This window comes from Anomaloglossus baeobatrachus, chromosome 2 (genome assembly GCF_048569485.1).
Source record: "Anomaloglossus baeobatrachus isolate aAnoBae1 chromosome 2, aAnoBae1.hap1, whole genome shotgun sequence".
Taxonomy (NCBI): Eukaryota; Metazoa; Chordata; class Amphibia; order Anura; family Aromobatidae; genus Anomaloglossus; species Anomaloglossus baeobatrachus.
Genome location: NC_134354.1, coordinates 38,163,482 through 38,183,832, shown reverse-complemented (window position 1 = coordinate 38,183,832; position 20,351 = coordinate 38,163,482). Strand labels below are relative to the sequence as shown.

The following is a 20,351-nucleotide window of genomic DNA, read 5'->3' as shown; positions in this document are numbered from 1 at the left end:
GAACCTGTCCAGGGCAGGAATCAGTTGAGGTTTCGGTGGTTTCCGTTCCTCCATCTGATCGTCCTCTAGCTCGGCCTAGGTTCATAGAACCAAATGGCTCGAAGCTGCGTCTTCAGAAGACCGCAGGAGATGCTGCCACTGAGCCAGCTTCCTCCGAGCTATCTAGCCACGCCAACAACCTCCTTGGTCGGTGGCAGGCTCTCTCCACTTGGCGACGTATGGTTCTAACACGTCTCCGTTCAGTGGGGGCGGGATTATATCTCCCATGGCTACAGGATGGAATTCTGTCCACCCGCCAAACAGATTTTTTCTGTCAACTCCTCCCGGCTCCAAGGCCGCTGCCTTCTCACAGGCCGTGGCATTTCTTGCAGACCAATGGAGTAATTGTACCGGTTCCCGACTGGGAACGGTTCTGAGATTTTTGCTTAAATCTATTCCTAGTCCCCGAAGAGGGCGGTGCCTTCCGACCTGGATCTTTAGCTTTTCAAGCATAGTCAGGTGTGGCGTTTTCACATGGAGTCTCGGTCTTGTTCCGTGTGTTTTTCACCGGATCAATCAAGAACCCAAGGAGATTCCCTAGCAGCCATCGGCATCAGAGATGCCTATCTGCAGGGGTCAATCGCAGTTTCACACCAGCGTTGACTACGTTTTGACAATCGGAGTGGTCCAAATCGTGGCTCTTCCCTTGGGGTTAGCCACGGCCCCTCGAGTATTCTCATTGGGGCAGCTGTGATTAGGGTCCTGCACCCCTAGGGATTGGCAGTGATCTTTTGCCCTGGACGGCCTTCTTGTCGGGGCTTCATCCAGTGCTGACTCTTAGCAGAGTGCTTCGCTCACTCTCGCCACTCTAACCTATTCGGGTGGCTTGTCTTTCTGCCCAAGTCCACTCTGACTTCGAACCAGAGGTTCTCAGGGACGCAATTCGAGTCTCTATCGGCACTTGTGAAGCTGCTCTTAGTCGATCAGTAGTCCCTCCGCTGGCGGTCGGCGTCGTTCTATCAGACACCATATACAGGTGCTGGTCAGACGGTGGCATCAATGGAAGCGATTCCTTGCCCAGTTTCTCCTGCGTCCTCTGAGATTGGATGTTTTCCGCTGTACAAGCGAACTCCCTCCTCCCACGGGGTGGTGGCTTCGCCACTGACCAGAGGCTCGTTTCAGTGGTGGCTTCGGCCACTCTGTCTCAGGAGCGCTCCTTCCTGGCCCCGTCCCGGGTGAGCCTCACCAGGATGCTAGTCTATCCGCCTTGGGAGCAGTATATCTCCACCGTGGAGCGCAGGGCGCTTGGACTCTGTCCGAATCAGCCCTCTGGATCAATGTGCTGGAAATCAGAGCTGTTTTCTAGCTCTCTAAGCCTTCACCATCTGTTGGCGGCTAGGCACATTCGAGTCCAGTCGGACAACGTGACAGCGTTTTTCCTACATCAGCTTCCAGGGCGGGACACTCAGCCGCCTGGCAATCTTGGCGGCTCAACATTCTTCAGTGGACAAGGGACTCCTAGTCCACCGTATCCGCAGCCCACATCCTAGATGTGAAAACTGCGAGGCAGACTATTTCAGCTGTCCAACCGTGGTCCACAATCCTCAGGTTTTGCGGTAGACACACTGGTTCATGTTTGACCCCAGCTTCGTCTCTTTACGTATTTTACCCTCTACCTCTTGTCCAGAGTCCTGCGCAAGATCAGTAAAGAGGGCCGTCGGGTCATTCTCATACTCCAGACTGACCCAGGCAGGCTTGGTACTCTGACCTGCTCCTTCTGTCCGTTGGGTTGCCATCGTATCTTCCGGACCGTCCAGACCTTTTCTCAAAAGGTCCGTTTTTTCCGTCAGAATTCTGGATTCTCAGATTGACGGCGTAGCTCTTGAGTCCCGGATCTTGGCGACTTCTGGTATCCTTCCTGAAGTCATCTCCGCTATGACTCGAGCTCCAAAGTGTCCTTTGACCTTTTTGGCCTTGCCGACCCTCCTGTCCCTTCCACAGTCCGGTCTACAGCTAGGACTATCCCTCATTAAGGGACAGCTCTCGGCTCTGTCAGTATGTGCCAGCGGCGTATCGTCCGGCTGGCTCCGGTGCGCTCCTTTAAGGGCGCATCTCACATCATTCCGCCTTTCCGGCGGCCTATGGAGCCCTGGGACCTTAATCCGGTCCTCCCGGTTCCCGGAAACCTCCCTTTGCGCCTCTTGGGGAGGTTTCTTTGTTTCATCTTTCACAGAAAGTAGTCTTTCTAGTGGCTATATTTTCCCGCCAGAGAGCTCTGGCTGCACTCTCTCGGAGTCACCCCCTTTTTTTGGTCTTTGCATCAAGACAAGGTGGTCTCCGTCCGACTCCGGACTTTTTTCCCTAAGGTGGTTACTGCTTCCACCTTATCCGGGGCAATTTTCCTGCCTTCCTTTTGTCCGGCTCCTGTTCATCGCTTGAGGAAGCGTTGCATATCCTGGATCTGGTGCGGGCGCTCCGGATCTATGTGTCTTGCACCGCCGTTATTAGGCGGTGCACCTCTCTCTGGTGCTGACTGCTAGTCAGCGTAGCGGTCTCTCGGCATCTAAGCCGACCCTGGTTCGTTGGCTTAGGTCGGCCATTTCGGAGACCTACAAGTGTACTCAAGTGCCTTCCCCGCCGGGGATCAGAGCACATTTGATCAGACCTGTCGGCGCCTTTTTGGGCTTTCAGGCACCAGGTTACGGCTCAGTAGGTCTGTCAGACTGCAGCTCGAATTAGTCTGCATACTTTTTCGAAGCACTACCCAAGGCATGCTCATGCTTTGGCAGACGCGGGCTTGGGCAGACGCATCTTTCCGGCGTCTGTCGCCCATTTGTGAAGTTAGGTTTGCCTGCTTCTCAGTTGTCTGTTTATTCCCACCCATGGACTGCTTTTGAACGTCCCATGGTCTGGGTCTCCCATAGGAACGATAAAGAAAAAGAGAATTTTGTTTACTTACCGTAAATTCTTTTTCTTATAGTTCCGTCATGGGAGACCCAGCACCCTCCCTATTGCCTGTTGGCAGGTTTCTTGTTCCGTGTGTCTTCACCGGCTGTTATTGTTGTAGACAGAGGTTCCGGCTCTTCCGGATTTTACTCTCTCTTCTTGTGGGTGGATGTCCTCCTTCAGCTTTTGCACTAAACTGGCTAGAACTGGCTAGCAGGGGGTGTATATGCTAGGAGGGAGGAGCTACACGTTTTGAGTGTAGTAACTTTGTTTGTCCTCTGGGGGCAGTAGCTATACACCCATGGTCTGGGTCTCCCATGACGGAACTATAAGAAAAAGAATTTACGGTAAGTAAACAAAATTCTCTTTTTTAAAAGGTTATGTTAGTTTCAGCATAAACATGACTTTTCACGTAGCATAAGCGCTGTTTTTTTGTACATATTTTTTTTACCAATGCTATTGCAAATTTTAGTGCAGAAAAAAACACCAGAAAACATGGCTTTAGGGATATATTTACATTGATATTTTTTTATAAGGTGATGTTCACACGTTGCGTTTTTTGCATGCTTTTTTTTTTCAAGTTGTCAATCATTTGTGGGTTTTTTGCAGCTTTTTTTCACCATCAGAAGCAATGTGAAACCGCAAAAATGCAGCTGCAGTTTGTTTTTTTTTTTTTTTGCGGCATTTTTGCTGCTTTTGTGGTGAATGAAATTAACTAAATAAACATGTACTGTAGACAAATGACAAACCAAAAAATCAGCAGCAAAAACACAACTGAAAAACCTGCTTTTTGGCTATGTTCACACACTGCATCTTTTCTTGACCACAAAGATAGTGTATTTGTCCCCAAAAAAATGCATCCGCTGCAAAACACATCCAAAAACCGCATGCGGTTTTGACACGTTTTTACCGTGTTTTTACCATGTTTTTACCGCATTTTGCCCAGTGCATTTTTTAAGTCAAATCTATTGACTGGTAGGGCTCAAAAACACTGGCAAAAATGTAAAAAGAATTGACATCTTCAAAAACACAGCCAAAAAAAATGCACAGTGTGGACAGCAAAATAGAAATCTCATAGACTTTGCTGGGGGAAGGAAATGCATGCATTTGGGCGCATCTTTGTGACCTCAAAAACACATTAAAAACGCAGTAAAAGATGTCCTGTGTGAACATAGCCTTTTACTGTCGAGTGCAAGTTATGCTGGAGCAACCTGTCCACATAGTCTAAGGCTATGTTCTCACAGGACTTTTTGGTCCGTTCTTGCTCTGTTTTTTTTTTTAGCTGCAGATTTGCCTTGGTTTTATGTAAATCCATGCTAATAAACCGCTGCTTTTTGCAGTCCCAGCAAAGTCTATGAGATTTCTGAAATCTCATGCACACACACACAGACACCTGCAGATTTTTTTCCCTCACTGTTTTGCTGCAGATTTCAAATAATGAGCATGTCAATCCTTTGCAGCATTTTTGCAATGTTTTTTTTCATTGATACAACCCATTTTGTAGAAAAAATGCAGTAAATACACAGCAAAAACGCCACTAAAAAGCGCATCAAAAACCGCAGATGACTCAAAGTAGATTTCCTGCCACAAGATCCGGTTTTGGTCAGGAAAAAAACCCCAAAAAAGCCTTGGCTGCCTGAGGCCTAGCGTTGGCTGCCTGAGGCCTAGCGTTGGCTGCCTGAGGCCTAGCGTTGGCTGCCTGAGGCCTAGCGTTGGCTGCCTGAGGCCTAGCGTTGGCTGCCTGAGGCCTAGCGTTGGCTGCCTGAGGCCTAGCGTTGGCTGCCTGAGGCCTAGCGTTGGCTGCCTGAGGCCTAGCGTTGGCTGCCGGAGGCCTAGCGTTGGCTGCCGGAGGCCTAGCGTTGGCTGCCGGAGGCCTAGCGTTGGCTGCCTGAGGCCTAGCGTTGGCTGCCGGAGGCCTAGCGTTGGCTGCCGGAGGCCTAGCGTTGGCTGCCGGAGGCCTAGCGTTGGCTGCCGGAGGCCTAGCGTTGGCTGCCGGTGGCCTAGCGTTGGCTGCCGGTGGCCTAGCGGTGGCTGCCGGTGGCCTAGCGGTGGCTGCCCGTGGCCTAGCGGTGGCTGCCCGTGGCCTAGCGGTGGCTGCCCGTGGCCTAGCGGTGGCTGCCCGTGGCCTAGCGGTGGCTGTGCACACAACAATGTCTCCTAGCCGCTGGCGTACCTGCACCGCGCTGGGTGAGGATAGTTGTGGGTAAGACGCAACGGTGGGTGAGGCTAGCTGTGGGTAACGGCACCACACGATAAAGAAATGCGGATTAGATGAACCACTTCAGTGAGTCAAGCTTGGTAAGGGCAACCCATGTCGTTAAGAGCATCCGGGTACTGCACATCTGCCTCCAATTCAAATCAATAGAATTCGGATGTGCAGTGCCCGGCTATGGCCGCTATCAGAAGACGGAGCAGCGCATAACTGAGCATTCTCGGCCACCTGCTGCCGGCACCAAAAATAGCTGTCGGACGGGTGTCAGACCCCGGCCAATCAGACACTGATGACGTATCCTAAGGAGAGACCATCAATGGAAAAGTAGTGGACAACCACTTTTAATCTGTCCGTCAAGCATTTTTCTATCCATGTGGTTGGCATCGCGGGTCGCAGGTTGTGCACTCTTGCCCTAAAAAATAGCAATAAAATCATATGATCAAGACAAACATATATTAGGAACATATGTACGGTATTATACTGCTGATTTGCATTGCGTATTTATTTTGTTTATTATAAGAGATAATTGAATTATGAAATGCTGAGATAAGAGATGCCACAGACATTTGGGGACGTTGCACATTGCCAAATCAGCAATTATTGTGACCGCAGTTATGCAGGGTATGAAAGCAGAAATAATGAAGTGGCTGAAAGAGGTTGTGCTGTGAAAGCAAGTTATGGGTATGTGCCCACGATCAGGACCTGGACATGACGGGTCCTGACCTGCGGGGCCACGAGTCTCCTCCGCAGGAGAACACAGGAGACCGCTCCTGCTCGTGCCCATGGTCAGGGTCCGGGGCACTGTGGTCTTTTGTGTTCTACCTGCGGAGAATGCTTGTGACTCTGCAGCAAAGAATTTACATTATTACACCTCGGGAAGCCGCACCACAGGTCAATTTTCGTTGCGGGCCGTACATGCACAGCGGGCATGAGATTTCTCTAAATCCCATCCTTTGTGCTTGAACTGTACATTGCAGCGCTTTAGATGCAACGAAAACACTTTGTATCCAAAACGCAGCAAACACTGATTGTGGGCACCCATCCTATCACTAGTGATGTGATGAGCGGGCACTACCATGCTCGGGTGCTCTGTACTGGTAACTAGTGATGAGCGGGCACTACCATGCTCGGGTGCTCGGTACTTGTAACTAGTGATGAACGGGCACTACCATGCTCAGGTGGTCAGTACTGGTAACTAGTGATGAGCGGGCACTACCATGCTCAGGTGCTCAGTACTGGTAACTAGTGATGAGCGGGCACTACAATGCTCGGGTGTTCAGTACTCGTAACTAGTGATGAGCGGGCACTACCATGCTCAGGTGCTCAGTACTCATAACTAGTGATGAGTGGACACTACCATGCTCAGTACTAGTAACTAGTGATGAGGGGGCACTACCATGCTCGGGTGCTCAGTACTCGTAACTAGTGATGAGTGGGCACTACCATGCTCAGGTGCTCAGTACTGGTAGCTAGTGATGAGCGGGCACTACCATGCTCGGGTGTTCAGTACTCGTAACTAGTGATGAGCGGGCACTACCATGCTCAGGTGCTCAGTACTCATAACTAGTGATGAGTGGACACTACCATGCTCAGTACTAGTAACTAGTGATGAGGGGGCACTACCATGCTCGGGTGCTCAGTACTCGTAACTAGTGATGAGTGGGCACTACCATGCTCAGGTGCTCAGTACTGGTAACTAGTGATGAGCGGGCACTACCATGCTCAGTTGCTCAGTACTCGTAACTAGTGATGAGTGGGCACTACCATGCTCAGGTGCTCAGTACTAGTAACTAGTGATGAGCGGGCACTACCATGCTCAGGTGCTCAGTACTCGTAACTAGTGATGAGGGGGCACTACCATGCTCGGGTGCTCAGTACTCGTAACTAGTGATGAGCGGGCACTACCATGCTCAGGTGCTCAGTACTCGTAACTAGTGATGAGCGGGCACTACCATGCTCAGGTGCTCAGTACTAGTAACTAGTGATGAGCGGGCACTACCATGCTCAGGTGCTCAGTACTCGTAACTAGTGATGAGCGGGCACTACCATGCTCAGGTGCTCAGTACTCGTAACTAGTGATGAGCGGGCACTACCATGCTCAGGTGCTCAGTACTAGTAACTAGTGATGAGCGGGCACTACCATGCTCAGGTGCTCAGTACTAGTAACTAGTGATGAGCGGGCACTACCATGCTCAGGTGCTCAGTACTCGTAACTAGTGATGAGCGGGCACTACCATGCTCGGGTGCTCAGTACTGGTAACTAGTGATGAGCGGGCACTACCATGCTCAGGTGCTCAGTACTTGTAACTAGTGATGAGTGAGCACTACCATGCTCGGGTGCTCAGTACTTGTAACTAGTGATGAGCGGGCACTACCATGCTCGGGTGCTCTGTATTTGTAACGAGCAGTGGGATGCTCAGGCTAGACCTGTGAGACAGAACATCACAAAGTGAGTAGAGTGGTATTGCGCCTACTTGACAAGCTCTCTATCAGGCCCATAGAGGTGAATGAAGTGATGCTCATGCACGCGCACCACCGCTCCATTCACAACAGGGACTATGGGTTCCACATTCTCTGAACCAGTGGGAAAACCCCTTTAAATTCAGACTTCATCCAGAAGAGGATTCATCTAGAAAAGGGTTGTTGTTGCGGCCACTGATTGGCGTCAGCGATAACCGGCCAACAACACCGGAAAGTAAGAGATGGAGCAGCTGGGAGTCCAGGTGGTGGGAATGGTCGGTGAGGATTGGGTTCTCCTTACTTGTAGAGCATCAGCTCTTCGGTGAGGACGTCTGGTCAGTGTGGTATCATTACTATGATCTTGATTCTTCTTTATTCCAGGCTCTGCAGAGTAATCTGAAGTACTGTCTACTCCCCAGGAGGCTAATCATCAGTAAGCGGCTTGCACAATGCCTGCACCCGGCCCTGCCAAGTGGGGTGCACCTAAAAGCTCTGGAAACCTATGAAATCATATTTAAGATCATTGGAACCAAATGGCTCTCCCGAGACCTTTTCTTATACAGGTAAGTTGGTTTTATTTTTCTCCATGGGGAATGAATGGAGCAGCGGTCCGGTGCGGGGCATGGGTACTCCTTCGTAACGACAATAAAAGTGCCCTCCTCTGCCGATCGGCACAGGTTGGGCTCCTAACAATCATCTGGAGTCATGATTGCTTATTGTTACTGAAAAGACCCTTGAATTTGGTGTTTTTCAACCCCCCCTGTTTTCCTTCACACATCTATTGACTTAAAGGGGCACTAAACCTACAAATTATAGTCACTTAAGTAAGAAATGTAGTCATCCGCATTGTTTGTCTCTTGTATTTTCTGCATATTCTTGAAACACTCAGTTGTGTAGAAAGCAGAGAACGCAGGGGTTAATCTCCCGCCGCCGGGCTCCATCTTCATCTACTTGCTGATGTAAGCCCAATTAGCTGGGGACTTTGCCCTTTGTGCAGCCAGATAAAACCTTCTGAGGGGGGAGGCTCCTGCTGCAGCTACTTGTCTTACAGCCACTCACAGGACATTGAGGGAGGGGAGAGGAGCCGAGGTTCAGCCCCTGAGGAGCCGAGGTTCAGCCCCTGAGGAGCCGAGGTTCAGCCCCTGAGGAGCCGAGGTTCAGCCCCTGAGGAGCCGAGGTTCAGCCCCTGAGGAGCCGAGGTTCAGCCCCTGAGGAGCCGAGGTTCAGCCCCTGAGGAGCCGAGGTTCAGCCCCTGAGGAGCCGAGGTTCAGCCCCTGAGGAGCCGAGGTTCAGCCCCTGAGGAGCCGAGGTTCAGCCCCTGAGGAGCCGAGGTTCAGCCCCTGAGGAGCCGAGGTTCAGCCCCTGAGGAGCCGAGGTTCAGCCCCTGAGGAGCCGAGGTTCAGCCCCTGAGGTTCTTTCTCCTGAGGAGCCGAGGTTCTTTCTCCTGAGGAGCCGAGGTTCTTTCTCCTGAGGAGCCGAGGTTTTTTCCCCTGAGGAGCCGAGGTTCAGCCCCTGAGACACAAAGAAGATTTCTTGATATTTTTTTAATTTTAGTCTGAGACAAAATAGGATGAAGGGAGAGCAGGAGATTAAGGAAGGAATCACTGGGATATATGTTTCCTTTTTTCTTTTTATGCATTTTCGATGTTTAGTGTTATTTAAAAGAAAGCTTTTAATCCTTTTGCCACCTAACCCAAGAGTATCATAATGTAGGGGCGGAGACCCTTATTCCAGGCTGCTTGCTTTAGTTTTGATAAAATCAGCAGGAGATTACCACTAGAGGACTAGTAAACCTGCCTATAAACGCCTCTCCCACCACTGATTGGCAGCTTTCTCTCTATGCACAGTGTACACCGAAGGCTGCCAGTTAGTGGAGTGGGCGGGGTTATACACAGGAATCTACCAATCAATGGTGTGGGCAGGGTTATACACAGAAATCTACCAATCAGTGGTGTGGGCGGGGTTATACACAGCTACCAATCAGTGGTGTGGGCAGGGTGATAGAAAGCTGCTAATCAGTGGTGTGGATGGTGTTATACAGAGCTCAGCATTCAGAGAACAGCTGATGAAACAGTGATTATCAAAACTGCAGCAAGTGCCATATGGAATCTGGATCTCTGCCCCTACATCATGCTGCTCTCTGGATGGAGTGGCAGATTCCCTTTAATCGATAAGTTTCAGGCTACCTGTAGCCACCACTAGGGGGAGCTCAGTGCACACAGATTTAGTATTGAGCTCAATGTCAGGTGCCCCTTCCGCTTTGTTGGCCTCCATTGAGTGAATGGGGGTCTTTGGGTAACTTTCTATATAATATATAATGATGTACCTGTTTTTCTGCACACAGCTCAGGTCTGTTCCCGCTGCTGTCACATGCAGCAATGTCGGTGAAGCCGCTGCTCCTCGGTCTGTATGAGACGTACTTCTTACCTCTCCAGAGGTCTCTGCTGCCGAGTCTGCAGGCGTTCATCACTGGGTTACTGCCCGGCCTGGAAGAAGGGTCCGAGATCTATGACAGGTACAAACAGAAACACACTTTGGGTTTTTTTTTTGCTCTATCGTTTTGTGTATGCAGCACTGGTGCAGATCCGTGTGTCGTCATGGTGACAGTCTGTTTATAAAATAGAAAATAAGCATCAAGTGAGAGTGAGACCGCAGGATCCGGCTACACAAAAAAATGGTTATACATTCCCACTATTGTTACATGTAAAGGCAGATTTGCCATTCAGGATTCTGGGAAAGCTGAATGTCGTCCATGTGTTCTTCCTCAGGACAGACATTTTACTTCAGAAGCTGTCCATGGTGATCGGGCAGGAGGTCTTCTACAGCTCCCTCTGGGGCAGCGTCCTGGTCAGCAGCTCCGTCCGGCTCCCCGCTTCTCTGTTTGTCGTCAGTCACATCAACAGAGACGTCTCTGCCGCCGCCCAGAGCCACATGCTGGGGAACGACAGGCAGCTGGCCGTGAGTATTTCTCAGCAGGGCCATGGTGAGAGGTGTAGTTGAAACCAAAGATCGCTGCCGTGAACACCAGCCCCTGGTATCATCACTGCCACTAAATTGGCCTTCGGATTTAAAGGGATTTTCCAACTAACAAAGTTAATTTTAAATTTGATTTCAATCAATAGATCTTGTAATAATAATAATATCCACAATTGGATGTGTGTAATAAAAATGTTTCTGTGCTGAGATAATGTTATATACGTGTCCCTATTGTGTAATAGCTGTGTCTGATCATATCACAGCTTCTAGGCTGGGGAGGGAGCAAAAGAGAGAATACATTACAGTATGGGATCAGAGAGATGAGATAGCGGGAAGCTGACAGAGCAAAGCAAGATATGTCACCAGCTGACCGAATTGTTCCACCCTTGCTTCTCCAAGCACATTCGTGGGCTCAGCACTGTGCAGTGAAGCAGTTCTGTGGTCTTCCAGCTGGAACCATAGATCCTAGGCTGAAATTCTGTATAAATGAAGCAGCTCTATGGTCCTCCAGCTGGAACCGTAGATCCTAGGATGAAATACTGTAGAAATGAAGCAGTTATGTGATCCTCCAGCTGGAACTGTAGATTCTAGGCTGAAATACTGCAGAAATGAAGCAGTTCTGTGATCCTCTAGCTGGAACCGTAGATCCTAGGCTGAAATACTGTAGAAATGAAGCAGTTTTGTGATCCTCTAGCTGGAACCGTAGATCCTAGGCTGAAATACTGTAGAAATGACGCAGTTCTGTGATCCTCTAGCTGGAATCGTAGATCCTAGGCTGACATACTGTAAAAATGACGCAGCTCTGTGATCCTCTAGCTGGAACCGTAAATCCTAGGCTGAAATACTGTAGAAATGACGCAGCTCTGTGATCCTCTAGCTGGAACCGTAAATCCTAGGCTGAAATACTGTAGAAATGAAACAGTTACCGTATGTGATTTCTCCAGCTGGAAATGGAACTCCTCTTCTAGGCTGAAATACTGTAGAAATGGAGCAGTTCTGTGATCCTCCAGCTAGAACCATCGATTCTAGGCTGAAATACTGTAGAAATGAAGCAGTTGTGTGATCCTCCAGCTGGAACCGTAGATCCTAGGCTCAAAAACTGTAGAAATGAAGCAGTTATGTGATTTCCAGCTGGAACCATAGATCCTAAGCTGAAATACTGTAGAAATGAAGCAGTTCTGTGATCCTCCAGCTGCAACTCTGGATCTTAGGCTGAAATGTTGTAGAAATGAAGTAGTTCTGTGATCCTCCAGCTGGAACCGTAGATCCTAGGCTTATATACTATAGAAATTAAGCAGTTCTGTGGTCCTCTAGCCTGAACCATAGATCCTAGGCTGAAATACTGTAAAAATTGAGCAGTTCTGTGATTTTCCAGCTGGAACTGTAGCTCTTCTTTTAGGCTGAGGTCCTATAGAGTATTCCTTTGAGGACAGAAGCAGGCCCTTTTTTTATACCACTCCATTCTCAATTCAGGGTATTGGGTCTTACAGGATTGGTTGCTCGCGAGTTCAATCCGACGGCATAATTTTCCTCTGAATTATGTAGTCAAAGGGGCTGAAGTGATACACATTTCACAGACAATCCGCATTTACCAGACAATAGGGCTCCGATCACTCTGACATGAGACAATGGCTCACTTCTCTTAGAACCATACGTCTGGCCTAATTAAGAACAGTTCACCCCCTCTCCCCCTCACAGAAATGGCCAGACGCTGAGATTTCGCATTTGGACAACCCCTTATAAATTATCGAAAAAAGGATCAGGCAGGAATTCAAGCCCTAGATCATTGTGTTTTACATTCTTGTTTTAGTCCACCTGGATGTGTACCACTACTGCTCGCGGATAAAGCCAGGAACCGACCATTATTTTCTTGCGATTTTGCTGACACCAGTTTAATTTGATCGGATCACGTTTCTCTTTTTCTGGTCTCTGCAGATAAAATCACTCTGCGTCTCGGTAATGGATTCAAATGTTCTCGTTCAGAGGAACACGCTGGAAATTCTGCTCTTCTTCTTCCCTTTTCACAATAGCTTGGTAAGTATTAATGTAGCTGGTAGCAATGTATATGAAACATATAGGCCGGATGTGGAATGGTAGTGAGTGTAGCTCTGGAGTATAATACAGGAGGTAACTCAGGATTAGTATAGGATCAGTAATGTATGTACACAGTGACTGCCCCAGCAGAATAGTGAGTGCAGCTCTGGGGTATAATACAGGAAGTAACACAGGATCAGTAATGTATGTACACAGTGACTGCACCAGCAGAATAGTGAGCACTGCTCTGGAGTATAATACAGGAGGTAACGCAGAATCAGTACATGATCAGTAATGTAATGTATCTACACAGTGACTGCACCAGCAGAATAGTGAGTGCAGCTCTGGAGTATAATACAGGATGTAACTCAGGATCAGTACAGGATAAGTAATGTAATGTATGTACACACAGTGACTGCACCAGCAGAATAGTGAGTGCAGCTCTGGAGTATAATACAGGATGTAACTCAGGATCAGTACAGGATAAGTAATGTAATGTATGTACACAGTGACTGCACCAGCAGAATAGTGAGTGCAGCTCTGGAGGATAATGCAGGATGTAACTCTGGATCAGTACATGATCAGTAATGTAATGTATGTACACAGTGACTGCACCAGCAGAATAGTGAGTGCAGCTCTGGAGTATAATACAGGAGGTAACTCAGGATCAGTACAAGATAAGTAATGTAATGTGTATATATAGTGAGTGCAGCTCTAGAGTATAAGGCCATGTGCCCACGAGAGCTTTTTGCTGCGGAGTTTGCCGCGGAAAACCTGTGGATTTTTCTGGATTTTCCAGATTAATCCGCAGGTTTTAGCATGTACAGGCACTCCCCATGTTACCCTATGGGACATGGGGAGTGTCTGTGTCCACGCTGCGGAAAGTGCGGCTGCGGAATCTCCTGCGGAGATCCCTCAGCTGCACCTAACTGCATGTCAATTATTCATGCGGATTTACTTGCGGAGATCCCGGTCCTCCGCTATGGAGATAGAGGCCGGGACGTCCGCAGGTAAATCGCGTGTTTCCCACAGCTATTCCGCTGGAAACTCGCAGCTAAAAATAGCTGCGGATGCCGGCGGGAAACATGCGGCCGTACCTGCGAATATATCCGCAGGTACGAGCGCCCGTGGGCACATGGCCTTATACAGGTGGTAACGCAGGATCAGTAATGTAATATACTATCCCAATTCCAAAAAAGCTTGTGCATGTTGTACAATGTGGAGAAAACAAGAATACAGTGATTTTAAAATCTCTTATCTTCATATTTTACTCTGGATAGAACAAAGAAAACAGAAGTTGAGCTTAAGGCTCTGTGCGCACTAGAGCTTTTTACCCGCGGATTTACCCGCGGATTTGCCGCGGAAATTTCTTGAGAAATGTCTGCAATCTTTGTGCAGACATTTCCCAGCAATTTCTATGAAAAAAAAAATAGCTGTGCGCACTTGTGCGGATTTTTCTCAAGAAATTTCCTTGAGAAGAATTTCTCGAGAAAATTTCTTGAGAAAATGAACATGTCCATTATTTCCGCAGGTACCCTGCGGATTTCGGCAGTACAGCCTGCAAAAATCCGCAGGGAACCACCCGCGGGAAAATCGCGGCAAATCCGCATGCGGATTTGGTGCGGATTTTTTCCGGAGGTCCGGAAATCTTTCACTCCCAGAAGTTTCTCAAGAAATTTTCTTGAGAAACTTCACATTTCTAGTGCGCACATAGCCTAAGACAATTTTCCATTTCATTTGAAAAAAAAATTACTCATTTGGTGAATTAAATCTGGAGAGAATACACTTCCAAATCATTGCCTTCTGGTTTTCTTACATTTTACACAGCGTCCTTACTTTTTTGGAGTTGGGGAGTTCAGCTCTGTAGTATAAATGCGGGAAGTCTTTATGATACTTTTAATTGAAAAATCCATTACAGTGCGTTTTTCTGTGACCTTTCTGTGCAGGATTCTGGGGATTGCCCCGTGTCGCTGCCTCGGACAGATCTGATTCACATCCTCTCCTGCGCCATCCAGACGGTGCTCAGACGGGACATGTCCCTCAACAGACGGCTGTACGCCTGGCTGCTCGGTAGGTTACAGCCCCTGCATGGCCCCAGATATACCGAAACACATCACACCAAAATAATACAAAAAGGAGAAGTGCGAGTGAGGAGGAGGATACACAGCAGCCTTCACTGTCATGGACGCCTCCGCTCTGTGCCTGCCCGACTGATTTCACTACTTCTTGCTTCCCTTTTTGTAGTTTGGCAGCTGCGGGCGGCGGAGGTTTATGAGTGATTTTTTTTATCACCTCTACATTCTCATCATGACCTTATTGGCTGCTGCATAATTCCTTCCCGGGTTGTTCTTCCTCCTCTTGAGGTGTTAGGATTCTTAGAGATCCTAATGCCTAAAATCAGAGGATAGACATAGCGCTGAGCTGTAGTACCACCCACAACTTTGTAGACGGGTGTGTTTCTATTTTTAGGATGAAAAAAAAAAAGAGCAGCCATTTTTTTTTATTTATTTTTTAATCCTGTATTTTTTTATATATTTTTTTAAAATATTTTATTATTGATCTATTTTATTATATATTTGTTTTATTTTTTAGTTTTTATTTACTATTTTATTTTTTATTTATTTTATTATATATTTTGTTATATATTTTATTATACTTTAATTGTATTTACTTTATTCTATTATATATTCGTTTTTATTTACTTTTTATTTTATTTTATATATTTTCATTATACTTTTTTATTTTTAGTTACTTTTTATCTTATTTATTTTATATATTTTATTATACTTTTTTATTTTTATTGACTATTTTATTATATATTTTTCTATACATTTTTATTAACATTTTTATTATTTATTTTATTATACTTTTTTTTTATATTTATTTTTTATTTTATTTTTTTATAGCATTACTTGCACATCTTTTTTTCTAATTTAACATTGAAGAGGGTTTAAAAAATGATTAGAGAAATTAAATTAAAAAAAAAAAAAAAAAAAAATATATATATATATATATATATATATATATATATATATATATATATATATATATATATATATATATATATATATATACCGTATTTTTCGCTTTATTAGACGCACCTGATTATAAGACGCACCCCCAAATTTGGTGAAGGAAAAGAGAATTATTTTTTTTAATGTTAAATGGGGTCCATCTTATAATGCCAGTGTCCCTCAACAAATCATATAGGATATATGTCCCTCATAGCCCCCCATCCTAAAATTAGCCCCCTTAATCTGGATATGGCCCCTTTATATTGAATATAGCCCCCTTGTGATGGCACACGTTCCCCTGTGCTGCCTATGGCCCCCTATGGATTGCACACGTTCCCCTGTGTTAGATATCGCCCCCATAGTGCTGCCCATGGCCCCTATAGATCGCACAAGTCCCCCTGTGTTAGATATCGCCCCCATAGTGCTGCCCATGGCCCCTATAGATCGCACAAGTCCCCCTGTGTTAGATATCGCCCCCATAGTGCTGCCCATGGCCCCTATATAGATCGCACAAGTCCCCCTGTGTTATATATCGCCCCCATAGTGATGCCCATGGCCCCTATATAGATCGCACAAGTCCCCCTGTGTTAGATATCGCCCCCATAGTGCTGCCCATGGCCCCTATATAGATCGCACAAGTCCCCCTGTGTCAGATATCGCCCCCATAGTGCTGCCCATGGCCCCTATATAGATCGCACAAGTCCCCCTGTGTCAGATATCGCCCCCATAGTGCTGCCCATGGCCCCTATAGATCGCACAAGTCCCCCTGTGTTAGATATCTCCCCCATAGTGCTGCCCATGGCCCCTATATAGATCGCACAAGTCCCCCTGTGTTATATATCGCCCCCATAGTGATGCCCATGGCCCCTATATAGATCGCACAAGTCCCCCTGTGTTAGATATCGCCCCCATAGTGCTGCCCATGGCCCCTATATAGATCGCACAAGTCCCCCTGTGTTAGATATCGCCCCCATAGTGATGCCCATGGCCCCTATATAGATCGCACAAGTCCCCCTGTGTCAGATATCGCCCCCATAGTGCTGCCCATGGCCCCTATATAGATCGCACAAGTCCCCCTGTGTTAGATATCTCCCCCATAGTGCTGCCCATGGCCCCTATAGATCGCACAAGTCCCCCTGTGTTAGATATCGCCCCCATAGTGCTGCCCATGGCCCCTATATAGATCGCACAAGTCCCCGTGTTAGATATCGCCCCCAGGCTGCTGCCCATAGTAAAATAAACCCTCTTTCCTTACCTCCTCCAGCGCTGAGCTCCCTCCTGTCTGGCTCCGTGCTTCTGTTCCTTACTTCCTGGTTCAGTGCGGTCATGTGATCGGCACAGCAGCCTGAGATCTCTGCCTGCCTGATCACAGTGAAAGCAGGGACACGGGGAGAAACGCTGCAGGGGTAAGTAAAGATTTTTTATTTTAGAATGAGCAGCAGCCTGGGGGCCAAATCTAACACAGGGGGGTGCATGTGCGATCACAGGGGGGCGCAGGCTCATATAATATGCACCGCTCCCCCAGCCCATCACTGCGTGCGATTTCAGCACCATTGGAGATGGACAGCGGCTGTGCATATTATATGAGCGGGTGCAGGAGATCAAAGGCTGCCGCCGCAGCGTTCCCCTGTGCTCCAGAGCTGCTGTCCCCACCTCCCCTGGACCCTGCAGTGTACATATATATATATATACCAACCCCGTATATTCGGCTTATAAGGCGCACCCCCTACTGTCCCCCAAAATTTGGGGGAACAAAAGTGCGTCTTACAAAGCGAAAAATACGGTATATATATATATATATATATAGATATATAGATATATATATATATATATATATATATATATAGATAGATAGAGAGAATATATATATAGATAGGTATATATATATCTCTATCTCTCTCTCTCTCTCTCTCTCTCTCTCTCTATATATATATATATATATATATATATATATATATATATATATATATGAGAGAGAGATATAGAGATTATATATAGAGATATATATATATATATATATATATATATATATATATATATCTCTATATATAATCTCTATCTATATCTCTATATCTCTCTCTATATATATATATATATAGTGAGAGAGATATAGGTATATATATATATATATATATATATATATATATATATATATATATAATCTCTATCTATAGATAGAGAGAGAGAGAGAGAGATATAGATATCTATCTATATATATAATCTCTATGTATTTTTTTTTTTACTTTTTTTTTAATTTAATTTCTCTAATCATTTTTTAAACCCTCTTCAATGTTAAATTAGAAAAAAAGATGTGCAAGTAATGCTATAAAGAATGATATAGTAGATACGGTAGTAAAAAGATCCAAGCCTATATCAGTTGCAATACCAAATATGTCATATACTGTATCGCAAGACATTGTGTGGTTTACATTATGTAGTTTACATTATGTGGGCTGCACGATCCGAAAAGCTAAAAGGAGTATAGCGGAGCACATAGCCAACATCATTAATAGGAATGCTTAATACTCCGGAGCAGCTAAACATTTTGTGGAACAGCACAGTAGTAACTTGGATCATATGATAATATTTTCATGGTATAAGTTGGTATTATATGTATTTTTCGGGGGTTTGGGGTGTTGGGAGTTTTCTTTTCACAATGTAGTATAATGATGTTTCTCGGTGGTCAATCACGTGCAATCCATTGAATCGATTAGTTTCTGACGTTGGCAGCTTTCGTGGTTTTACATGTTTGTAGCAGCACGTGAAGCGTTGTATTGGGGCGTTTGCCTGAAATGCGTTTGAATATCTTTTATTTCTTTGTCGCTCCATTGGGAGACCCAGACAATTGGGTGTATAGCTTCTGCCTCCGGAGGCCACACAAAGTATTACACTTTAAAAAGTGTAACCCCTCCCCTCTGCTATACACCCTCCCATGCATCACGGGCTCCTCAGTTTTATGCTTTGTGTTGAAGGAGGCACACATTCACGCAAGCTCCACATTTTAGTCAGCAGCAGCTGCTGACTTTATCGGATGGAAGAAAAGAGGGCCCCAGGGCCCCCGGCATGCTCCCTTCTCACCCCACTTTGGTCGACGGTGCTGTTAAGGTTGAGGTACCCATTGCGGGTACAAAGGCTGGAGCCACATGCCGTTATCCTTCCCCATCCCTTAGGGGCTCTGGGAGAAGTGGGATCCTAACCGGTCACCAGGCACTGGGACCGGGCTCCCTCCGCAGCCCCTGTGGGAACCTGACGGACAGGAGACTGGATGTCATCAGGGACAGGCCCTGCTTCTCTGAGGTACTCTGTGTCCCCTTGGGGACGGCGCATAGAGCGCCTGTGGATCGGACGCTGCAGCAGCTGCTCTGTGTTTGGGGTCGCCGGGACTACCGCGCCGACCGCGCCTGTTTGCCGGCCGCGCTTATAAATCGAGTCCCCGGCTTTTGCGGCCTAGTACCGCATATTCCCGCCCCCGGGCCTGCCAGTCAGGGGCAAGGGCGGGACGCTAGACTGAACGTCAGCGGTGAGGGCTGGAGCATACTTAATATCCTCCTCCCCCCTCACTGAGCACCGTGGGGCACCAGATTCCCGCACTTTCTAAGGCACGCCCACGGCTCCCTCCTCCTGACAGAACGCTGGCAGCCATTATTATCATCGCTGCTGCCGGAGGAGAACGTCAGATAGAGCTCCACAACTCTGGGAGGCCCAGGCAGGGAATCTGGTGGACACACAACCGCTGAGAGCGGTCGGTAAGCCGAACCTGTTACAGGTGCTGGCCCCCCTGGGTGCCGCAGTGTATATATATATATCCATATTGGGTATACATTTACTCTGCTCGGCCGCAGTATTTGCTTAGCTATATACCCTCACTGTTTGCTAAGAGGAGATAACAGCATGTCGTCTGCAAAAAGCAAGGGTGCCAAGGCACAGGCTTATTTTGCAACTTGTACCTCTTGTGCGGCTATGTTACCTGCAGGTTCCACCTACCCTCACTGTGTGCAATGCTCGGCCCCTGTGACACTCACTCAGCCGGAGCCTCAGGCACTGGTGGGACCCTCGGCTCAGGTAGAACCGCCGGCTTCCACTGTCCAGGTGACAGGGACAGAGTTTGCAGTGTTGGCTGAGAAACTTTCTGAGTCCCTTTCACAATCCATGGCTCAGTCTATGGACAAATGGTCTGCTAAGATACTGGAAGCTTTGCAGTCCAGACCGGTAACACAGGCCCCGGGCACTGTTGAATCATTGACCCCAGGCCCCCCTCGGTTGGAGCAGCAAACTGCTCCTGAGGTGACACATAGGTCCCACGGGGAGGACTCCGACTCGGACCGCAGTCACAGACCGCCTAAGCGGGCTCGCTGGGGACCTTCATCCACTTCATCACGCTGCTCAGGGTCTCAGCATGAGGACTCTCTGGAGGATGAAGCGGAGGTCGCAGCTCAGGGCTCTGATCCTGACGGTGCTCTCAATCTTGATACACCTGAAGGAGACGCCATAGTAAATGACCTTATAGCGTCCATTAACCAGGTGCTAGAACTTCCTCCTCCAACTCCACCTGTGGAGGAGTCGGCTTCACAACAGGAGAAACACTAGTTTAGGTTTCCCAAACGTACACGGAGTGCTTTTTTCGATCACTCTAACTTCAGAGATGCTGTCCAGAAGCACAGAGCATATCCGGACAAGCGCTTTACTAAGCGCCTTAATGACACACGTTACCCCTTCCCATCTGACGTAGT

The 20,351-nt window shown here is 47.4% G+C and overlaps 1 protein-coding gene across 2 annotated transcripts in view; it reads left to right on the top strand.

The window, feature by feature from the left end:
* Positions 1–20,351, top strand: part of DOP1B (DOP1 leucine zipper like protein B) — a 251,294-nt gene that overhangs the window by 28,112 nt on the left and 202,831 nt on the right. For both annotated transcript variants that reach the window (XM_075334991.1, XM_075334990.1), the window contains exons 3-7: positions 7,979–8,160; positions 9,942–10,112; positions 10,366–10,555; positions 12,509–12,607; positions 14,554–14,677. In XM_075334991.1, the coding sequence (XP_075191106.1) occupies positions 7,979–8,160; positions 9,942–10,112; positions 10,366–10,555; positions 12,509–12,607; positions 14,554–14,677 (766 nt within the window). The remainder of the gene's footprint in view (positions 1–7,978; positions 8,161–9,941; positions 10,113–10,365; positions 10,556–12,508; positions 12,608–14,553; positions 14,678–20,351) is intronic.